This window comes from Engraulis encrasicolus, chromosome 3 (genome assembly GCF_034702125.1).
Source record: "Engraulis encrasicolus isolate BLACKSEA-1 chromosome 3, IST_EnEncr_1.0, whole genome shotgun sequence".
NCBI classification, from domain to species: Eukaryota; Metazoa; Chordata; class Actinopteri; order Clupeiformes; family Engraulidae; genus Engraulis; species Engraulis encrasicolus.
In genome coordinates this window covers 32,850,624-32,866,594 of record NC_085859.1, presented here as the reverse complement: position 1 = coordinate 32,866,594, position 15,971 = coordinate 32,850,624, and the positions used below count along the sequence as shown (strand labels likewise).

General features: G+C 46.5%; 1 protein-coding gene across 2 annotated transcripts in view; it reads left to right on the top strand.

Moving 5' to 3' along the window:
- parp8 (poly (ADP-ribose) polymerase family, member 8) overlaps window positions 1–15,971 on the top strand; it is a 73,476-nt gene that overhangs the window by 11,845 nt on the left and 45,660 nt on the right. For both annotated transcript variants that reach the window (XM_063195228.1, XM_063195227.1), the window contains exons 3-6: window positions 6,642–6,679; window positions 9,824–9,913; window positions 13,069–13,139; window positions 14,683–14,751. In XM_063195228.1, the coding sequence (XP_063051298.1) occupies window positions 6,642–6,679; window positions 9,824–9,913; window positions 13,069–13,139; window positions 14,683–14,751 (268 nt within the window). The remainder of the gene's footprint in view (window positions 1–6,641; window positions 6,680–9,823; window positions 9,914–13,068; window positions 13,140–14,682; window positions 14,752–15,971) is intronic.

Sequence of the window (15,971 nt, the reverse complement as noted above, 5' to 3'; positions counted from 1 at the left end):
TTAGAATAGAAGCCCCCACAGCACAAATAATAAAATAAAACAATAACATTACCCTTAAACCCCTTTTTTTTAACAGAGACACAGGCGCGCACGCACGCACGCACGCACGCACACACACACACAACCTACGGGTGAGGGTAGACTGCCTCACCCGTGACGGCACCCCTGGGTATTATTCTGCCCCAGATGATTGGGTGTGCCGTGCTAAAGAGCTCACAAGTCCATACGTTTGGGAGGCCGTCGCTCCCTTTCTGGATACCGCCGCTCACGGGAAGGCCCCGGTACACTGTCACTGGGGGACACAGCCAGTGGCGCCGAGTGTGGGGGTGGCAACCCCATCTGCGCCTCTGGCAGAGGATCAGGTACAGTTTCCGAAACCAGGGTACCCCCAGGAGCTGCCACGGTGTCCGCACCATCGTCTTCCTGGACCTCCCCACCGTCAACCATGGGAGGCGGTGTGGATGCTGGCGCTACACTCTGTAGAAGTTGGTCGACATGCCTCCTCCACATGCGACCATCAGCAGTCTGAAGAGTGTATGAGACAGGGCCAGTCTGCGCCACGATGGTCGCTGGCACCCATCGTGGACCCGCACTGTAGTTTCTGGCCAGCACGTGGTCACCAGAGGAAAACTCCCTCTCCTTGGTCTGTTTGCGCTGTATCTGTTTCTCTTGTTGTTTCTGAACGGTGTCTTTCACAGCAGCAGGCTTTAGCAGGTCAAAGTGAGTTCGCAGGTCCCTCTTGAAACATCAGGGACGCCGGAGAGACCTTCGTGGTAGCATGGGGAGTATTTCTGTAGTTGAACAGAAAACGATGCAGCCTCTGATGAAATGACCCCTGCCCCTCAGAGGTCTCAGTGCATGTTTCAGGGTTTGGACAAACCTTTCGGCTAAGCCATTAGTAGCCGGATGGAAAGGTGCCGATTTGATGTGCTGCACACCATTCACTTGCAAGAAAGCAGACATTAACTCTGACACCAGCTGGGGCCATTGTCAGAGACCAACTGCATGGGGCATCCGAAACGGCTGAACATTTCCCCAATCTTTTCAATGGTTTTGACTGCTGTGGTGGATTTCATGACTGCCACTTCAGGCCATTTGCTATGGGCATCCACAGCAACAGTAGCATTTTCCCTTCCACTGGTCCCGCGAAATCGACATGTACCCGCTGCCATGGTTCTTCTGGGAACTCCCAGGGGTGCAGGGGCGCTAACTGGGGAGTGTTCCTGTCCCTCTTGCATGTTTGGCAGCCTTTCGCTGCATTCTCTATCTCTCGGTCCACTCCTGGCCACCAAAAGAAACTCCTTGCCAATTCTTTCATGCGCACAATCCCACTATGGCCTGCATGTAACTGTTGCAGAACTGTCTTGCGTAGTGTTGGTGGAATGACCACCCTCCTTCCCCACAGCAAACATCCCGACTGTATTGACAGTTCCATTCTCCTTGACAGGTAAGGCTGGAAACCTGGAACATCCCTGATGTAATGGCCTTTCGCCACCATATCCATGACCCCCGCCAGCACAGGATCAGTGCGCGTTGCCCGTTTCACCTGTGCAGCTGTGACAGGCGCACCCTCAACCTGGCTGAAGTAGAAGACCTCTTCACTGTTGGTTTCCGGTTTGGTAACAGGTAGTGGGAGTCTGGATAATCCATCCACATTTTGGTGTCGGTCTGCTTTGCGATATTTGATCTCATATGAATGGCCCGATAACAGCAAGGCCCAACGTTGCATTCGGCTCGCTGCCAATGATGGTATGCCTGAATGGGGCCCCAGGATTGTCGTGAGGGGCCTGTGATCAGTAAGGAGAGTGAACCCTCCGCCCATACAGATATTGCGTGAAAACGCCGGACTCCAAAGACAATGCTTAGTGCTTCTCTCTCTATCTGCGCATAATTAGACTCTGCTTTGTTCAAGGTTCGTGACGCAAAGGCAATAGGCTTCTCTTCCCCATTAGGCAGTATGTGAGAAATGACCGCTCCCACTCCATAGGGAGAAGCGTCACAAGCGAGTTGTATGGGCAGAGAGGGGTCAAAGTGCGTGAGTGCCCCCGACTTCAACAATGTATCTTTAGCTTGCTGAAAGGCCTTCTGGCATGCGTCACTCCAGTGCCAGGGTTTTCCTTTACAGAGAAGGCTGTGCAAGGGCTTCAGTATGGTTGCTAAGTTGGGTATAAACCGGCCGTAGTAGTTTAGTAACCCAAGGAAGGACCGTAGCTGAGCCACACTTTGGGGTGGTGGTGCGTCCGCAATGGCACGGCTCTTGGATGGGGCAGTGTGCAATCCCCTAGCATCGATAACGTGCCCCAGATATTCGACTGAGGGCTTGAAAAATTTGCATTTGTCCTTACGCACTCTAAGGCCGTAGTCCTGTAGCCGCTGAAGGACTGCATCGAGGTTGCGCAAGTGTTCCTCATCAGTGGCTCCAGTACAAAGGATGTCGTCGAGGTAGCATTGTACGCCAGGGAGACCGCGGAGGATCTGGTCCATCGCGCGCTGAAAATGGGCAGGGGCTGATGTGATGCCGAAGGGAAGCCGACAGTATCTGAACAGGCCTTTTTGTGTTGTTATAGTGAGAAATTCACGGGACTGTTTCTTCGACAATCATCTGTAAGTAGGCCTGAATTTAGATCTATTTTGCTAAACTTCTGTCCATGACTCAGTCCAGCAAAGAGATCATCAATGTGTGGGAGAGGATACTGTTCAGGAGCGAGCCCCGGGTTCAGCGTCACCTTGAAATCCCCGCAGATACGGATGTCTCCATTCCTTTTTGCCACAGGGACAATAGGCGTAGCCCACTCGCTGATGGCAACTGGCTCCAGTACGCCACTGGTGATGAGGGCGTCCAGTTCAGCATCCACCTTTTGAACGTATTGCATTACGGCACAGATCTTGCTTTTGAGAAATTTTGGCCTTGCATCTGATTTGAGACTAAGCTTGACAGTGATGTCTTTCATGAGGCCTAGCTCACTTTTGAAAACGTCTTGATGCCTCTGTAAAACGGCTGTTAGCTCACTGGAGCTTGGGGACAGCATTTTCACGGTTTGCCAATTTAGTTTCAGGTTCTCTAACCAGACCCGGCCTAAGATGGAGGGACAGTTTCCTTTAGCCACATAGAGGGGAAGTGTCCCCACTTGGTTGTCGCTTTGCACAGTGACATCAATCATACCAGCCATGGGCACTGGTTCACCTAGGTATGTTCTGAATTTGGTGTCTGAGGGCCTTAAAGCCAAGTGTCTTAGATGGCTCTTATACACCTTCTCAGAGATAATGGACGCTTTGGATCCAGTGTCAATCTGCATTTTCACAGGGTGTCCTTCTAGCAGGGGTTTTGCCCAGTATCCCTCATCATCTGCATCCACTTTATTTATTTTCAGAGTGTGTACGCCCACCTCTGACTCATCAGACTCACTGGACCGTTCATCTTGTTTTACTGTGTGAACTGGCCTTTTTTTCTTTTCTTTCCTGTAGTCCTGCCTGGTTTCGAACATTTTTTCATTATTCTCATTTTTGGTCATTTTGCCAGCATTTCTTTTGCTTTGGCATGCCCGTTCGATGTGCCCCCGTTTTCCGCAATGGCGGCAATCCATATCCTTACATCGGCAGGCTGTTGCTAGGTGGCCCATTCTGCCGCAACGGTAACATGGTCCCTGCCCGCTCGCTCTGTCTGAGCTGCTCATTGCATGCACTTTGGTGGTGGCATGTAGCTGCTGAGCTTCTTTTGATGCCATTTCCATAGAGAGAGACTAATGCTGATGGCTTTATCCAATGTTAAATTCTTGGTGGTGAGCAACCTCTTTTGTGCTGCTTCATCTTTGAGGCCGCACACTAGCCTGTCTCTCAACGTGTCGTTCAGAACGTTACCGAACTCGCAATGTTCCGCCAATTTTCTCAGTGCCGCCACAAACAAAGACACGGACTCTCCTTCTTCTTGATCACGTTTATGAAACCTGAACCTCTCAGCGATTAATAATGGCTTTGGCGAAAAATGGTCTGACAGAACTTTTACTATTTCAGGGTATGTCTTTTCCCCAGGCTTCGTGGGTTGAAGCAAGTCACGTAATAGGTTGAACGTTTTTGGTCCCATCACCGCTAGGAATGTGGGCACTATTTTCTGATTAGCAATGCCGTTAGCTTGGACAAAGTAGTCAAAACGTTCGGAGTATGAGCTCCATTGTTCAACATTATCATCAAAAGGGCCAATATTACCGATGACGGCCGCCATCCTTGGTGTTGGTTCTTCCCTTACTTCAGGTGTGCTGCTCGCGTTAGCACTGGCAGTGGCACTTGGCTCCGTGAGCTGCTCACTTGGCTCCGGAGCGTGGAATATTTCCTCCTCAGAAGACGAATTAGACAACATAATCTAGCGTCCTCCCCTCGTAATGGAAAACCCGGTGGTTGTCACATAACTTGCCGCGTAGATTAGTTATATCCTCGTCGCCACTTGTTATATCCTACATAACTTTTAAAAGTAATAAGGCTCAGGAGACAGGAGTATGCTCGAACGTGTGCTTTTTACTTTACTTCTCAGCATATCAAACAATACATCCGGGTTACCCATCATACCCTGATTAAACTACGGTGTGCGTGGGGGACATTCATAACGAAAACATGACATCTACGGTTCTTTTTTTTTTAGTTCATGATAAATGGTGCACTGGCTAATAGAATCGGACTTATCACTAAATATCCTACATATGGTTTGTATAGGCTTATAATGTGAAAATGGTGTGATTTTAATTGTGTCATCCTCTGATTTGGTCTTATATGCTAATGTTTTAATCAGAGAGACTGGATAAGATACTCCTAGAATCTGTTCTAGATCTGTCTAGAATATGTTTTACATATTTTTCTGGGCAGTACATGAATTGCGGTTTGCGATGGATTGCACGGTTCGGTTCGGTATGTGTGTGAATTGTACGGTTTCGGTTTTCGGTGCGGTTTGTGCCATCCCTAATACAGTCTAATAATAGCAGACTGGCCTGGGCATTTTGGGCTCGTTGCGTGACCCGAGATCATCCACATTTGAATTTGAGAGGGTGGTGGCGGAGGAGGGTGTAGGGTGGGGTGGTGGTGGTGGTGATGGTGGTGGTGGTGAGGGTGATGGCGGTGATGCATCAAATGTTCACATTGCCATTTTAGACATGCCTCAACTTCCATCTGCTCCCTCCTCTTGGCAGCCTCCCCCCGAAGAGAAGTGTTAAGCTGAATAATTTAAATCAGCCGTGGCTTCATGGCCCTCGCCGCCGCCACCTTTATGCAGCAGCACTGCACAGCGGTGGCCGCTCCAGAATTACCGCCCCAGCATGCTCATCAGATACCATTACAAACTGCGATGATTACCAATTCAGAACCCTACATAATGCATCCCAGAGTACTTAAACACGACACAAGAGATATTATGTGGACGGAGAAAGTGCGTATCGTAGAGCGACGCTTGGGGGGTTTATTTAGGGAGAGTCATTCAGAAACCCTCTGAGATGTTATGCATACTTTCTTTCTTGTGCTAGTAGCCCAGGTGAAGAAAGACAAAATTGGGAAAATTGCTCCGAATGTTTGTTTTATATGTATTTGTTTGGGACTTTTTACCGTAGTCTTTGTTTGGATAGCACAGTAAAGATGGAGACAGGTGACCCTGCTGTGGCGTAACGGTTGGGCACTGGGTTACTACACCGGCGACACGGGTTCGATTCAGGCCCAGGTCATTTGCCAATCTTTCCCTGTATATCTCCCCCAACTCATTTCCTGTCACTCCTCCATTGTCCTGTCAAAGAAATAAAGGCAAAAAGCCCTAAAAAAAAAGAAAAAGCTGGAGACAGGAAAGCAGTGGGAGAGAGAGAGAGAGAGATTGGCCAGGGTTGGGATGTGACTTTGCACGCCACTCTCAGCACGCTGTGCACCTAGGTAGTATCATCGGTGGCAAGGGGCAAAGGGGTGTGTGAAGTGCAGTGTACCTTGTGGTGAGATGAGGTGCCGTGAGGAGACTCCCGCTTCCTGTGTCTCTATTGAGCCATTTGGGCCTGGTAATGTCACTGATAACAGGGCTGAGTCAAGGAGAGCCATTGGAGTGTCTGTCTGTGTGCCCAGGAGTGTCAGGGCCAGTTGGGGTACAATAAGGCAACGCCAGGCAGCCCAGGCCTTGGAGAAGATTACCGCCCGGGCTGTCTGTGACCCCGGCCATGAGGGGAATTGGTGTAGGTGTGTGTGTGAGTGAGTGCCTGTGTGTGTGTGTTATCAGTGTGGCATTTGTTCGTCTTTGTGTGTGTGTGTGTGTGTGTGTGTGTGTGTGTGTGTGTGTGTGTGTGTGTGTGTGTGTGTGTGTGTGTGAGTGTGAGTGTGCGTGTGCGTGCGTGTCTGTGTGGAGGATTCATTTTCCCCATGATGAATAGATCTACACCAAAGGCCTCATTGTGGCAGATAAGGCACTTGAACAGTGCCGGAGAAAACTTTCTGAAGCACAGCATGACCATGGTGGCTGACAGCGAATATCTTCCACAAAAGCAGTGTGGCATCTTAGAAGACATTTTCTTTGCAGAATAATGCTTTTCAAATGACTTTTGAAAATAACATTTTCTCATGAGGGTAAAACAGAAATGCTCTTGGGAACTTGTTTCTCACCACATGTTTTCCTCTCCTCCCTTCCACAGGGTTTCCTACTCCGTGCATGTCTCCGATGATTATCCAGGTACGTTGAAATTCCTATAACTCAGGTCACACTAAGCCAGTCTCACACCCTTGGCGTTGGTTTTTGATTCCATTTGACCAGACTAGAGATGTCAACAATTACTGTAATTGATTAATCGATTTTAGTCAATTAAAACAACCAATTAAAAAATAAATAATTGCAATTACCAGTAATTGCCAACTCAATTGGCGAGAGACCCAGGTGAAATGGGCATGACGAAGTGTGTGCGAAGAGGGGTGTGAAGAGTGGGAACATTTACAGGCCAACTTCCGATAACACACAGTTTTACTCACTCCTTTCGAAGATCGGACGGTCACCCCAAGTTAAACTCACTTACAAGGCTCTCATAGCGGTGCGTCAACTCTCCTGGCTGTGTTTCCCGGTGTTTCCAAATTGACATAAATAATGCAGAGAAACGAGCGAATCACGAAAGTCTTTCTGTGTTGTGTCACGTCGAAAGAAGGCGTTGCCCACAAAGGTTTATATCGACCCATTTATCTAAAAACATGTCGAGTAATTTTTTTCTGCTTGTTTTCAAAACAAGCAACGTCTGGTGGCCCGAAACCTAGCTTAGCTTAGCTATCAGCTGGTTGTTACTCTCAGGTACACACACAGCACAAAGCCTCATACATACAGCCAGCTCACTCTGGTTGCTCCGTGCCTGCAGCTCGCCTAGGGGTCGCTGTCAAAAGAGCACAGCCCTGAATGGAGCCTGCACGCCTCCGTTGGTGCCCCTATAGTGCAGTACCACCCGGGGAAGTGGCGACTCTGTTTCCCATTACATTCTCTCCAAGAACTGGAGGACTGAGCCAATCAGAGACGCGTTTCCAGGAGAGCAGGAGGAGTGAGCCAATCAGAGACACATTTCCACGAGAAACACGGAACACTCTCTCGTTTCTCCACAAGCCACCTTGCCAGCTTGCAAAAATGTCTTGAAACAAAGCAACCAGAACGTTTTTTAAAACAGGACCAACGTGTAACACATTCAATAACAATGGGGAACACGGCAATATTAATGAAATTACGTTGAGAGGCCATCTTTAAATCACCTTTGGATTAAAGAATATAGCATGGAGATTTGGGGAGAAAAAAATCAATTAGTTAATCAGTTTCTCAATTAATCGTAAGTCGATCGATAAGGTCAATAAACTAACAATTAATGAATTAATCAATAATTTGCATCCCAACAGAAGAGACTTTTTGACGTCGAGAGCAGGCCTGACACTTGCCTGTTCAAGCAGTTGACCTTTCTCTAACTCTAGGCATTAGTGAAGTTATGCTACTGCGAGGGTGTGCTTTTCAGGGCATACCTTGACCGTCACAATGTGTCATCTGGTCAAATGGAGTCAGAAATTGATGTGTCAGGATGAGACTGTGAAGGTCACACCAAATGAGTAATTTGGGTTCAATCTTATTTTACTGTACCTGTTCCATTATTTGGGGACATTTAAAACAGCACAAAACATTATCTGTACATTATCTACATTATATGTATTTGCACCGCACCACAGTGTTACGGTTAGGGTGAGGGCACTGTATACTTTATATACTGTAGTGAAGCACATACTACTGCATGTGTATATATGCAGATAATGTACACGAAAAAAGACGTTACCAAAAGGCGTTACCAAAGTTTGATTGCAGGTTTAGAAACGCATATTAAGTATGCATGCATACATGCATTTTCAACACACATGCATATTGTTAATGTACAGAAACCCTCACATTACCGTGAGCCTACAGGCTTCTATAAAGGTAAGAGAAAGAGAATTGTTTGTGAATTAATCATGTCAGAGAATGTTTACAACCTAGTCACGTATCAGGTGAACTTTTTGTGTAGGTTTTGATGTTGTTCCGTGATGAATGCTAAGATTGTTTATGTGACAGTAGCTAATGTATCCTAACGCTGTTAACACATTTCTCCTCTCGCATGCTGTGTGCAAATTGCACAAGATTTGGCATGGACACATTTTTTTTTTGCTTTCACTGCACAGATTGTGATCCATGTTCACTTACTCGAGCCTCAGCAGACTCAATTGAAATGAAGTAGCAGCGTTTCCTAATGAGAAAGTTGCTGTTGGATGTCACGCAGTGGGACGCCTCTGGCACAGGGCTGGTTTCCTGCTATTCACCATGAATTGTGAATTCAGCACTTAAGAGAGTCGATTTAGCATCTTCTGGTGTGGACGTGGTCCCAGAGTGATTTCTATATGTTGAATTAACACCGCATTTTTATAGTGTGTACACATACTTATGCTTCACTAAAACACCACCAACCACCAACCGCGACAATGGCTGGGAAATATGTGTGCTAAATACTCCATTTCATTTCAATTAGCTGTGTGATAGCATGATAATAGCTAATTGGATTGGGAGAATAAACTGATGAATGGAAATGCTGAAGAGTGACAGCACAGTGAAAGCGTTTCGGCTGCTTGAATGCTTGAATGCTTGCCAGCGTGAACAGAGGCCGGCCCCCTCTCTTATTTCTTTCCTCGTGGTTTTGTTTTTACTGAGCGCGTATGTGTAAAATTGTTGTGACAGCACAAGTTTTGCTGTTACTTTATCCTGATTTTTTTGTTTTGGACCTGCCAGTTGTCGTTTAAAGGGTCATAACAAGTCCTCGACAGACTGCGGAAAACACAAGAAGTGTAACACTACCAGACCTCCTTCCTCCTCTTATTTATTGTTTTTTTTAAACGGTTGTTATTATTTTGTTGTCGATGCACAAAGAGCAGACACAGATTTCCTCGGATCCTATGTCTGGGTGTTTAATCCGGTCTCGCAGGCATTGTTTTTGACTGAGAGAGAGAGAGAGAGAGAGAGAGAGAGAGAGAGAGAGAGAGAGAGAGAGCTCAACTGGAGAGTGGTAGCATTTACAGAGCATCAATTGCTCTACTCACTGTGGGCAATCTGCATGAATGGGGAGAGGAGAATGTCCGTGAAATGCTCCCATACAGTATCATCATAGCGGAAAACTCGCCTCTGACAGCTTGAAATGTGCAAATGATTATTAAGCCCTCCTGTGGCCTTCGACAGTGGATGTGCCAGTGCCATTAGGGAGGAATTCTGCAGTCAGTGAGTGCATCATCTGAAATGTTAAAGTTGATATTCTGACATGCGCCTTCTTGCATCTCTGTGCAGACAACACGTATGTGTCCAACTCGGAAAACGACGATGAAGTGCTAGTCATGAGAGATCCCATTCCCGTTATCTTCCACAGGATCTCAGCAGGTAACCAGCATTGTGATTTAATACGTTAAGACACGGCTCTTGTTTGTTTGTTGCTTGTGTTTCCTGGCCCCAGAGAGAGGGTTGGGCCAGGTATTGCAATGACCCTGTCTGACTGTCTGTCTGTCTGCCTGTCTGCCTGCCTGCCTGCCTGCCCGCCTGTCCACCTGCCTGCCTGCCTGCCTGCAAGTTTTTGAGTTAGTCCACCCGCAGTGCTTTGCCACATCACACACACCTAGTGTTGGCCAGGGAACAACATTGCTATTTCTCCTTGCTCTGGTTGTCATCAGAATTGCATTGACATTCAAGTCGTAATATAATGCTGTAGTAGTACCAAATATGGTAGATTAGAGGAAGATACTTCAGGCTCTGACTTTTCCGGGTTCCAAGTGATGCCAGGTGAATAACCCTTTAGGAGACCTGCAGTTAGGAGACCTATGGAGTCTTAGGGTTGTAGAATCAATGGAGTCCCCTTAGCGCTGTAGTTGGCCGTAGTGCACATCTTGTGGTGGAACTGTGCACACTATGAGGCAACCCATAAGTGAAGCACTGAAGTTGCGACTCACTGTGTAGAACAAACAAAATGGCTGGTGGGTAATCAGACTTGACACCGGATAGATGACTTGAAATTGTAGCATGTTACTTACTCCTATTCAGAATACAGTGTTGCTTATGTCAGTGTTTTGTCTCCCAATACCATTCATTTAGATACATTACAATTGCAGGGTCACACATTCCTATGCAAAGGTAAATAAATCAAGTCCCCTGAACAACAAATTTCAGACTCTAATGCCCAGAAATGAACCCTAGAGTTAACAGCCATGGCACACACACGCACACGCACGCACGCACGCACACACACACACACACAGACACACACACATACACACACACGTTGTCATTATGGTTAAGCTTGTTCCCCTACTGAGTTGGATAGTACAGTATGCAGGGGCCATCACAGATGCTGCAGGAGGTACAGGCTGCCCAGCGTGTCTCGGGAGATATCACAGGCCCTGCACAGTGTGTCTCAGCAGGCGGACAGTGTGCACAAGCTCCTGCTTCATCTCCTCTGGTGAGCACAAGAGCAGTGTTTCTCAAACCTTTTTAGACCAAGGACCACTTAGTCAACCAAAAATGTTCAAGGACCACCTGTCAACTGAATTGATAGTTGACGGGTGCTAATTTCACACTGCTAATTTCGATGGAGATCACACACTTTTTATTCCCATTTACAAGTCTGTCTTATTGTGGTGGAAATAAGACTTCAGCTAGGTTTAGCTTTGTAATTATGTTACAAATATAGCCTACTGCTAGCTGGTCTTGGAAAAGTAGAAATCCCCTCTCGGACCATCAGAGTTCTGTCGCAGACCTCAAGTGGTCTCCGGACCACACTTTGAGAATCACTGGACTAGGGGATGAGAGTAGAAATGTGCTAGGCTCTGTTGGTTCCCTGTGAAATGCTCTTTGTCAGGCATATTTAAGAGGACGCCTGCAGCGTATAACCACTCTCTGAGGGGGCCAAACTTCATTGGACGGTTGTGTTGTTGTTATTATTGTTATTATATGGAGTCTTGTTGTTGACATTGTCTGCGTTTTCTGCTGATTATTGTTATTACCGCTGCGAAGGAGGTTATGATTCTGTGTAAGCTTGGGTTTGTGTGGGTGGTATGTTGTCTGCCTGGCTTTTACTAACTGTTAATAACTGAAACGATCATGAACATTTTAAACTAAAACTTTGAACACAGTGGTGTTCTGTCCGATCTGGACATTGGAATTAATACTATCTTTGCCTTATCAATAATTTCTATCATTCATGTATTGTGATTAGTTAAAACACTGTTGGTTTTAAGAAAGCTAAAATGGTCATTGTAGTCCACGGTAAGAGTGAATGGCATTGTTGTAGAAATAGCTGGTCCACAGTTTCCTACATTCCTAGCTCAAGTCAGTCAGTAACTTAACAACTATTTTTGGGATTGGTCCGAATTTCGCCTCAATTCTTCACCAGCCGTGGGTCTTGCGTTGTGCAGGCTACTCTACAGTACATGGGGTAAGGACAAACTATTAACATCTCACGTCCACCTCTCCAATCGATCGGTTGAAAATCTGTTTCAAATTCTGGTCAGCTGTCATGAGGCTATCGCACTTTGCGAACTGTGAATCGTTTAACACTCACTTGCGCGCTATGACCAGAAGCTGAATGCCACGATTGAAAAAGTCGTACAGGGTTGCATTTCTGGAAAACCATAGTTGCTAACCAAGTTTGCAATGTAATTTCCCATTGACAACTACCCAAGTTGCTAACGGCTATCAACTATGCTTTCGAGTAATGCACCTCAGAATAGGTCCAGCTTTCCTGAAAACTTGACAGAGCAGGCAGGAGGAGGAGGATGGCTGAGGAGGTTGTCTGGCTTATCGCTGCTCTAGACTTCTGATGCAATAGCAGAGATGCATCTTTTTTCTCCACCATTTTCCCCCATCTTACCTCTTTTATGTCAGTTATTTCCCTCTACACACCTTCCACCTTCTCCTGGAGCTCTAAACTGACTGCTCTGTAAACAATGCTGGTGTAATGGTTCTCTCTCTCTGTCTCTCTCTCTCTGTCTCTGTCTCTGTCTCTCTCTCTGTCTCTCTCTCTCTCTCTCTCTCTCTGACAAAGCAACACGTCAGCACTTGCTCCCGGTATAGTCTACGGCCCATTGCCACCCCCCCCATCCCCATCCACCCTTCTCTGCTCGCCCCACCCCACTGCTGAAATGTGTGATGTGCTGGCGGTGTTGTACTGTGCTGTTGCAGATGCGGTGAATGCATGTAGATGGCCTCCGCAGGCGATGTGGCGGCAATGATTGATTATTACTCTCTATCTACTGTCTCTCTTTCTCTCTCTCTCTCTCTCGCTCTCTCTCTCTCTCTCTCTCTCGCTCTCTCTCTCTCTCTCTCTCTCTCTGTTTCTTTCCTACTTCCTCTCCATCTCTCATTTTCTCATTTGCGTTTCTTTTCTCTCTGTCTGTCTGTCTGTCTGTCTGTCTGTCTGTCTGTCTGTCTCTCTCTCTCTCTCTCTCTCTCTCTCTCTCTCTCTCTCGCTCCGTCCTCTTCCTGTTCTTCTTCTTCTTTTACCCTTCCATCTAACTATTGCTTATTCTCTTCTCTCCTGAATACAGAAATCAGATTCAGTAATGACGCCACCAGCTGCCTCTCCAACAGATCAAAGCTGCAGATTGACAAAAGCCCGGTAAGAGTTATTCAAAAACCTGGTCACACAAAGTACGTTATGGCACCTCAGGTTTTTTTTTTTCATTTTCTCTCATGAAGCACAGCAAAAAAGTGTAAAGAGACTGGTAGCATATTAGGACAGACTTTCTGTCATGTTACTGAGGTGCAGTGGTGTCTGAGGTGTGAAACGCCCTTTGTTTTTATAAGTCACATGGAGACAAACATACTGTAACTGTGTTTGGCCTGTATTTAAAAAGACTCGCCCTTACGAAAATCGACCTTGGACCAATGTTTTTTGAGCATGGTTTGTGACTATCTCGCTAGGTTGTCCTCAGACGAGCCTTCCATCGTTGCTTCCAATCATCCCGATTCTCCATACATCTTTTCAATTCACTGGCACTCTGGGTTCCTGCGTCCTTCTTAAGTATGTCCACATAAGTTAGTGTGGGACGTCCTCTTGACCGGCACCCATGCGGCGGCAATTGTTGGTGCCTTTGGCAGTGTCCTGCAAGTCTCATTCTCCTTACAGCAATTTTCTCGCTCACCCTTAGTATTCCCTCGTACAAGATTTACAAGACGAGGGTTTAACCAATAACCATGGTTTATTGTGGGTTTCGTGGCTACCCCAAAACACCATGAAAACCATGAATAACTACTTGAGGGCAGCCGTGGTGTAATGGTTAGGGAGTTGGACTGGAGGTCATAGAGTTGCAGGTTCGAATCCCACTCTTACCTCTCCCTACACCTCCATCCATGGCTGAAGTGCCCTTGAGCAAGGCACCTAACCCCACATTGCTCCAGGGACTGTCACCAATACGCGCTTTGGATAAAAAAGTGTCAGCTAAGTGTAATTTAATGAAGAACTATAAACCATGGTAAAACCATGATTCGTTTTCAGAGTAAATAGTTATATGTAGTTAAACCATAGTCAAACCATGATTGAACCATAGTCACAAAGCATGCTCAAAAAACCATGAAAGCCATGATTTACCATGGTTAATTTTCGTAAGGCTCTATATCACATTTTGTGAAATCGACTTCATAATTCTAGTTGAACAATACTTCTTAATTGCGAATACATTTTTCTCTTTTGGATGGCTAGTGCGCCTGTACTTGAAGTGGGGTAGATTTTGACAGATCCACAAAGTAAGCCTGTGTATTGCATTTGATATGTGTAATGCACAGCCACATTTTGCTATGAAAAAGGCAATGCAGTCATTGAAGGAAATGTCTGAGGAGGCAAAAGGGACAGATTTCCCTCCATAGCCTCTTCTACGACACACTTGATTTGACCCTGTTTGCTCAGTTCAGTTCGAGTTGCCAAATTCAGATCTGACAAGCACAGTGTATCCAATAACAGCTGAAAGACAGTTATAGTATATTCTGTGATAGTACACACTTCAACAACGACAGCTTTAGTCCAAACCTTTATGCATTTGTGAGCCAAATGGTGTTACTAATTAGGTCTTCTTTCTCTCTCTCTCTCTCTCTCTCTCTCTCTCTCTCTCTCTCTCTCTCTCTCTCTCTCTCTCTCTCTCTCTCTCTCTGTCTGTTTTCCTCAGTGTCCTTATGCCATAGAAGAGGACTCTGAAGGGGACAATGACTCTGAGGAGTTCTACTATGGTGGACAGGTACTTTATTTCTTCCCGATCATCACACACTTCCCCCTGACAATAAGGGTCATTTATGTCTTTCCTCTTCAAAGTGTCTGGCATAAAGCCGTTCCTCTCAATCCTGAAAGCGATGGCTATACATTTTTTTTTCTCTCTTCACTTCACTTTTGTCATTTCAGTGCAGCCTATTCCGCAGCGGGGATGGGAGAATGTACTGTAGAGCTCGACAGAACTTTTTAGTTAGCTGATTATTCTTTGTCTGGGCACCTCTGCAGTGACGGCAGCTCAGGTTTTTTAAAAGAAAAGGACTTTTTCTTCTTCTCTTTCTTCTCACCCCCCTCTCTCCTCATCTCTGGTTCTGTCCCTCTCATTTTCTCTCTCTCTCTCCCTCATTCTCTCTCTCTCTCTCTCTCTCTCTCTCTCTCTCTCTCTCTCTCTCTCTCTCTCTCTCTCTCTCTCTCTCTCTCTCTCTCTCTCTGTCCCTCTCTCATTCTCTCTCTCTCTCTCTCTCTCCCAAGCTGTACATTCTTCTTTTCACAAGGGCACACCATGAGCACTCAATCCAGACAGACCATTTCCCCACCCCACGCAGTTAAAGTCTAGACACTGTGCCCATCCATCTAGCCCTGCAAGGCATTGTGGACCTGAGTATCAGGCTCCGATCTTAGAGAGGTGACGGTGAACTCACTCTGGCTGGCTGGCTGGCTGGCTGGGTGAAGGTGCCCACTGATTGGGAAGGTGGAGGGTGTGCTGTTCTCAATGTGAGAGGCTGCCGGCCCGAGTGGCCACTGCAAAACTGAATATAAGAGGACAGGAGGTGCCTCTTCTATTCTGACAGTACGCTGTGGTGTGGTGTGGTGCAGTGTGGTAGTGTGACACCTGAGCACTTGAAGCCCATCTCTTTTGTGGCTTGTATTAATTATGGTGGCTGTAAAAAGAGTGATTGGGATTGAAAAATGGAGGGTTGAGACAGAGAGAGAGAGGGAGAGAGAGACAAGGGATGGAGACTAGAGAGAGAGAGAGAGAGAGAGAGAGAGAGAGAGAGAGAGAGACAAGGGATGGAGACTAGAGAGAGAGAGAGAGAGAGAGAGAGAGAGAGAGAGAGAGAGAGAGAGAGAGAGAGAGAGAGAGAGAGAGAGAGAGAGAGAGAGAGGAAGAGAGAGAAATAGCAAGGATGAATGAGCGTTTAAAAAGACTTGGAGAGGGACCCTGTGTGTGTGTGTGTGTATGTGTGTGTG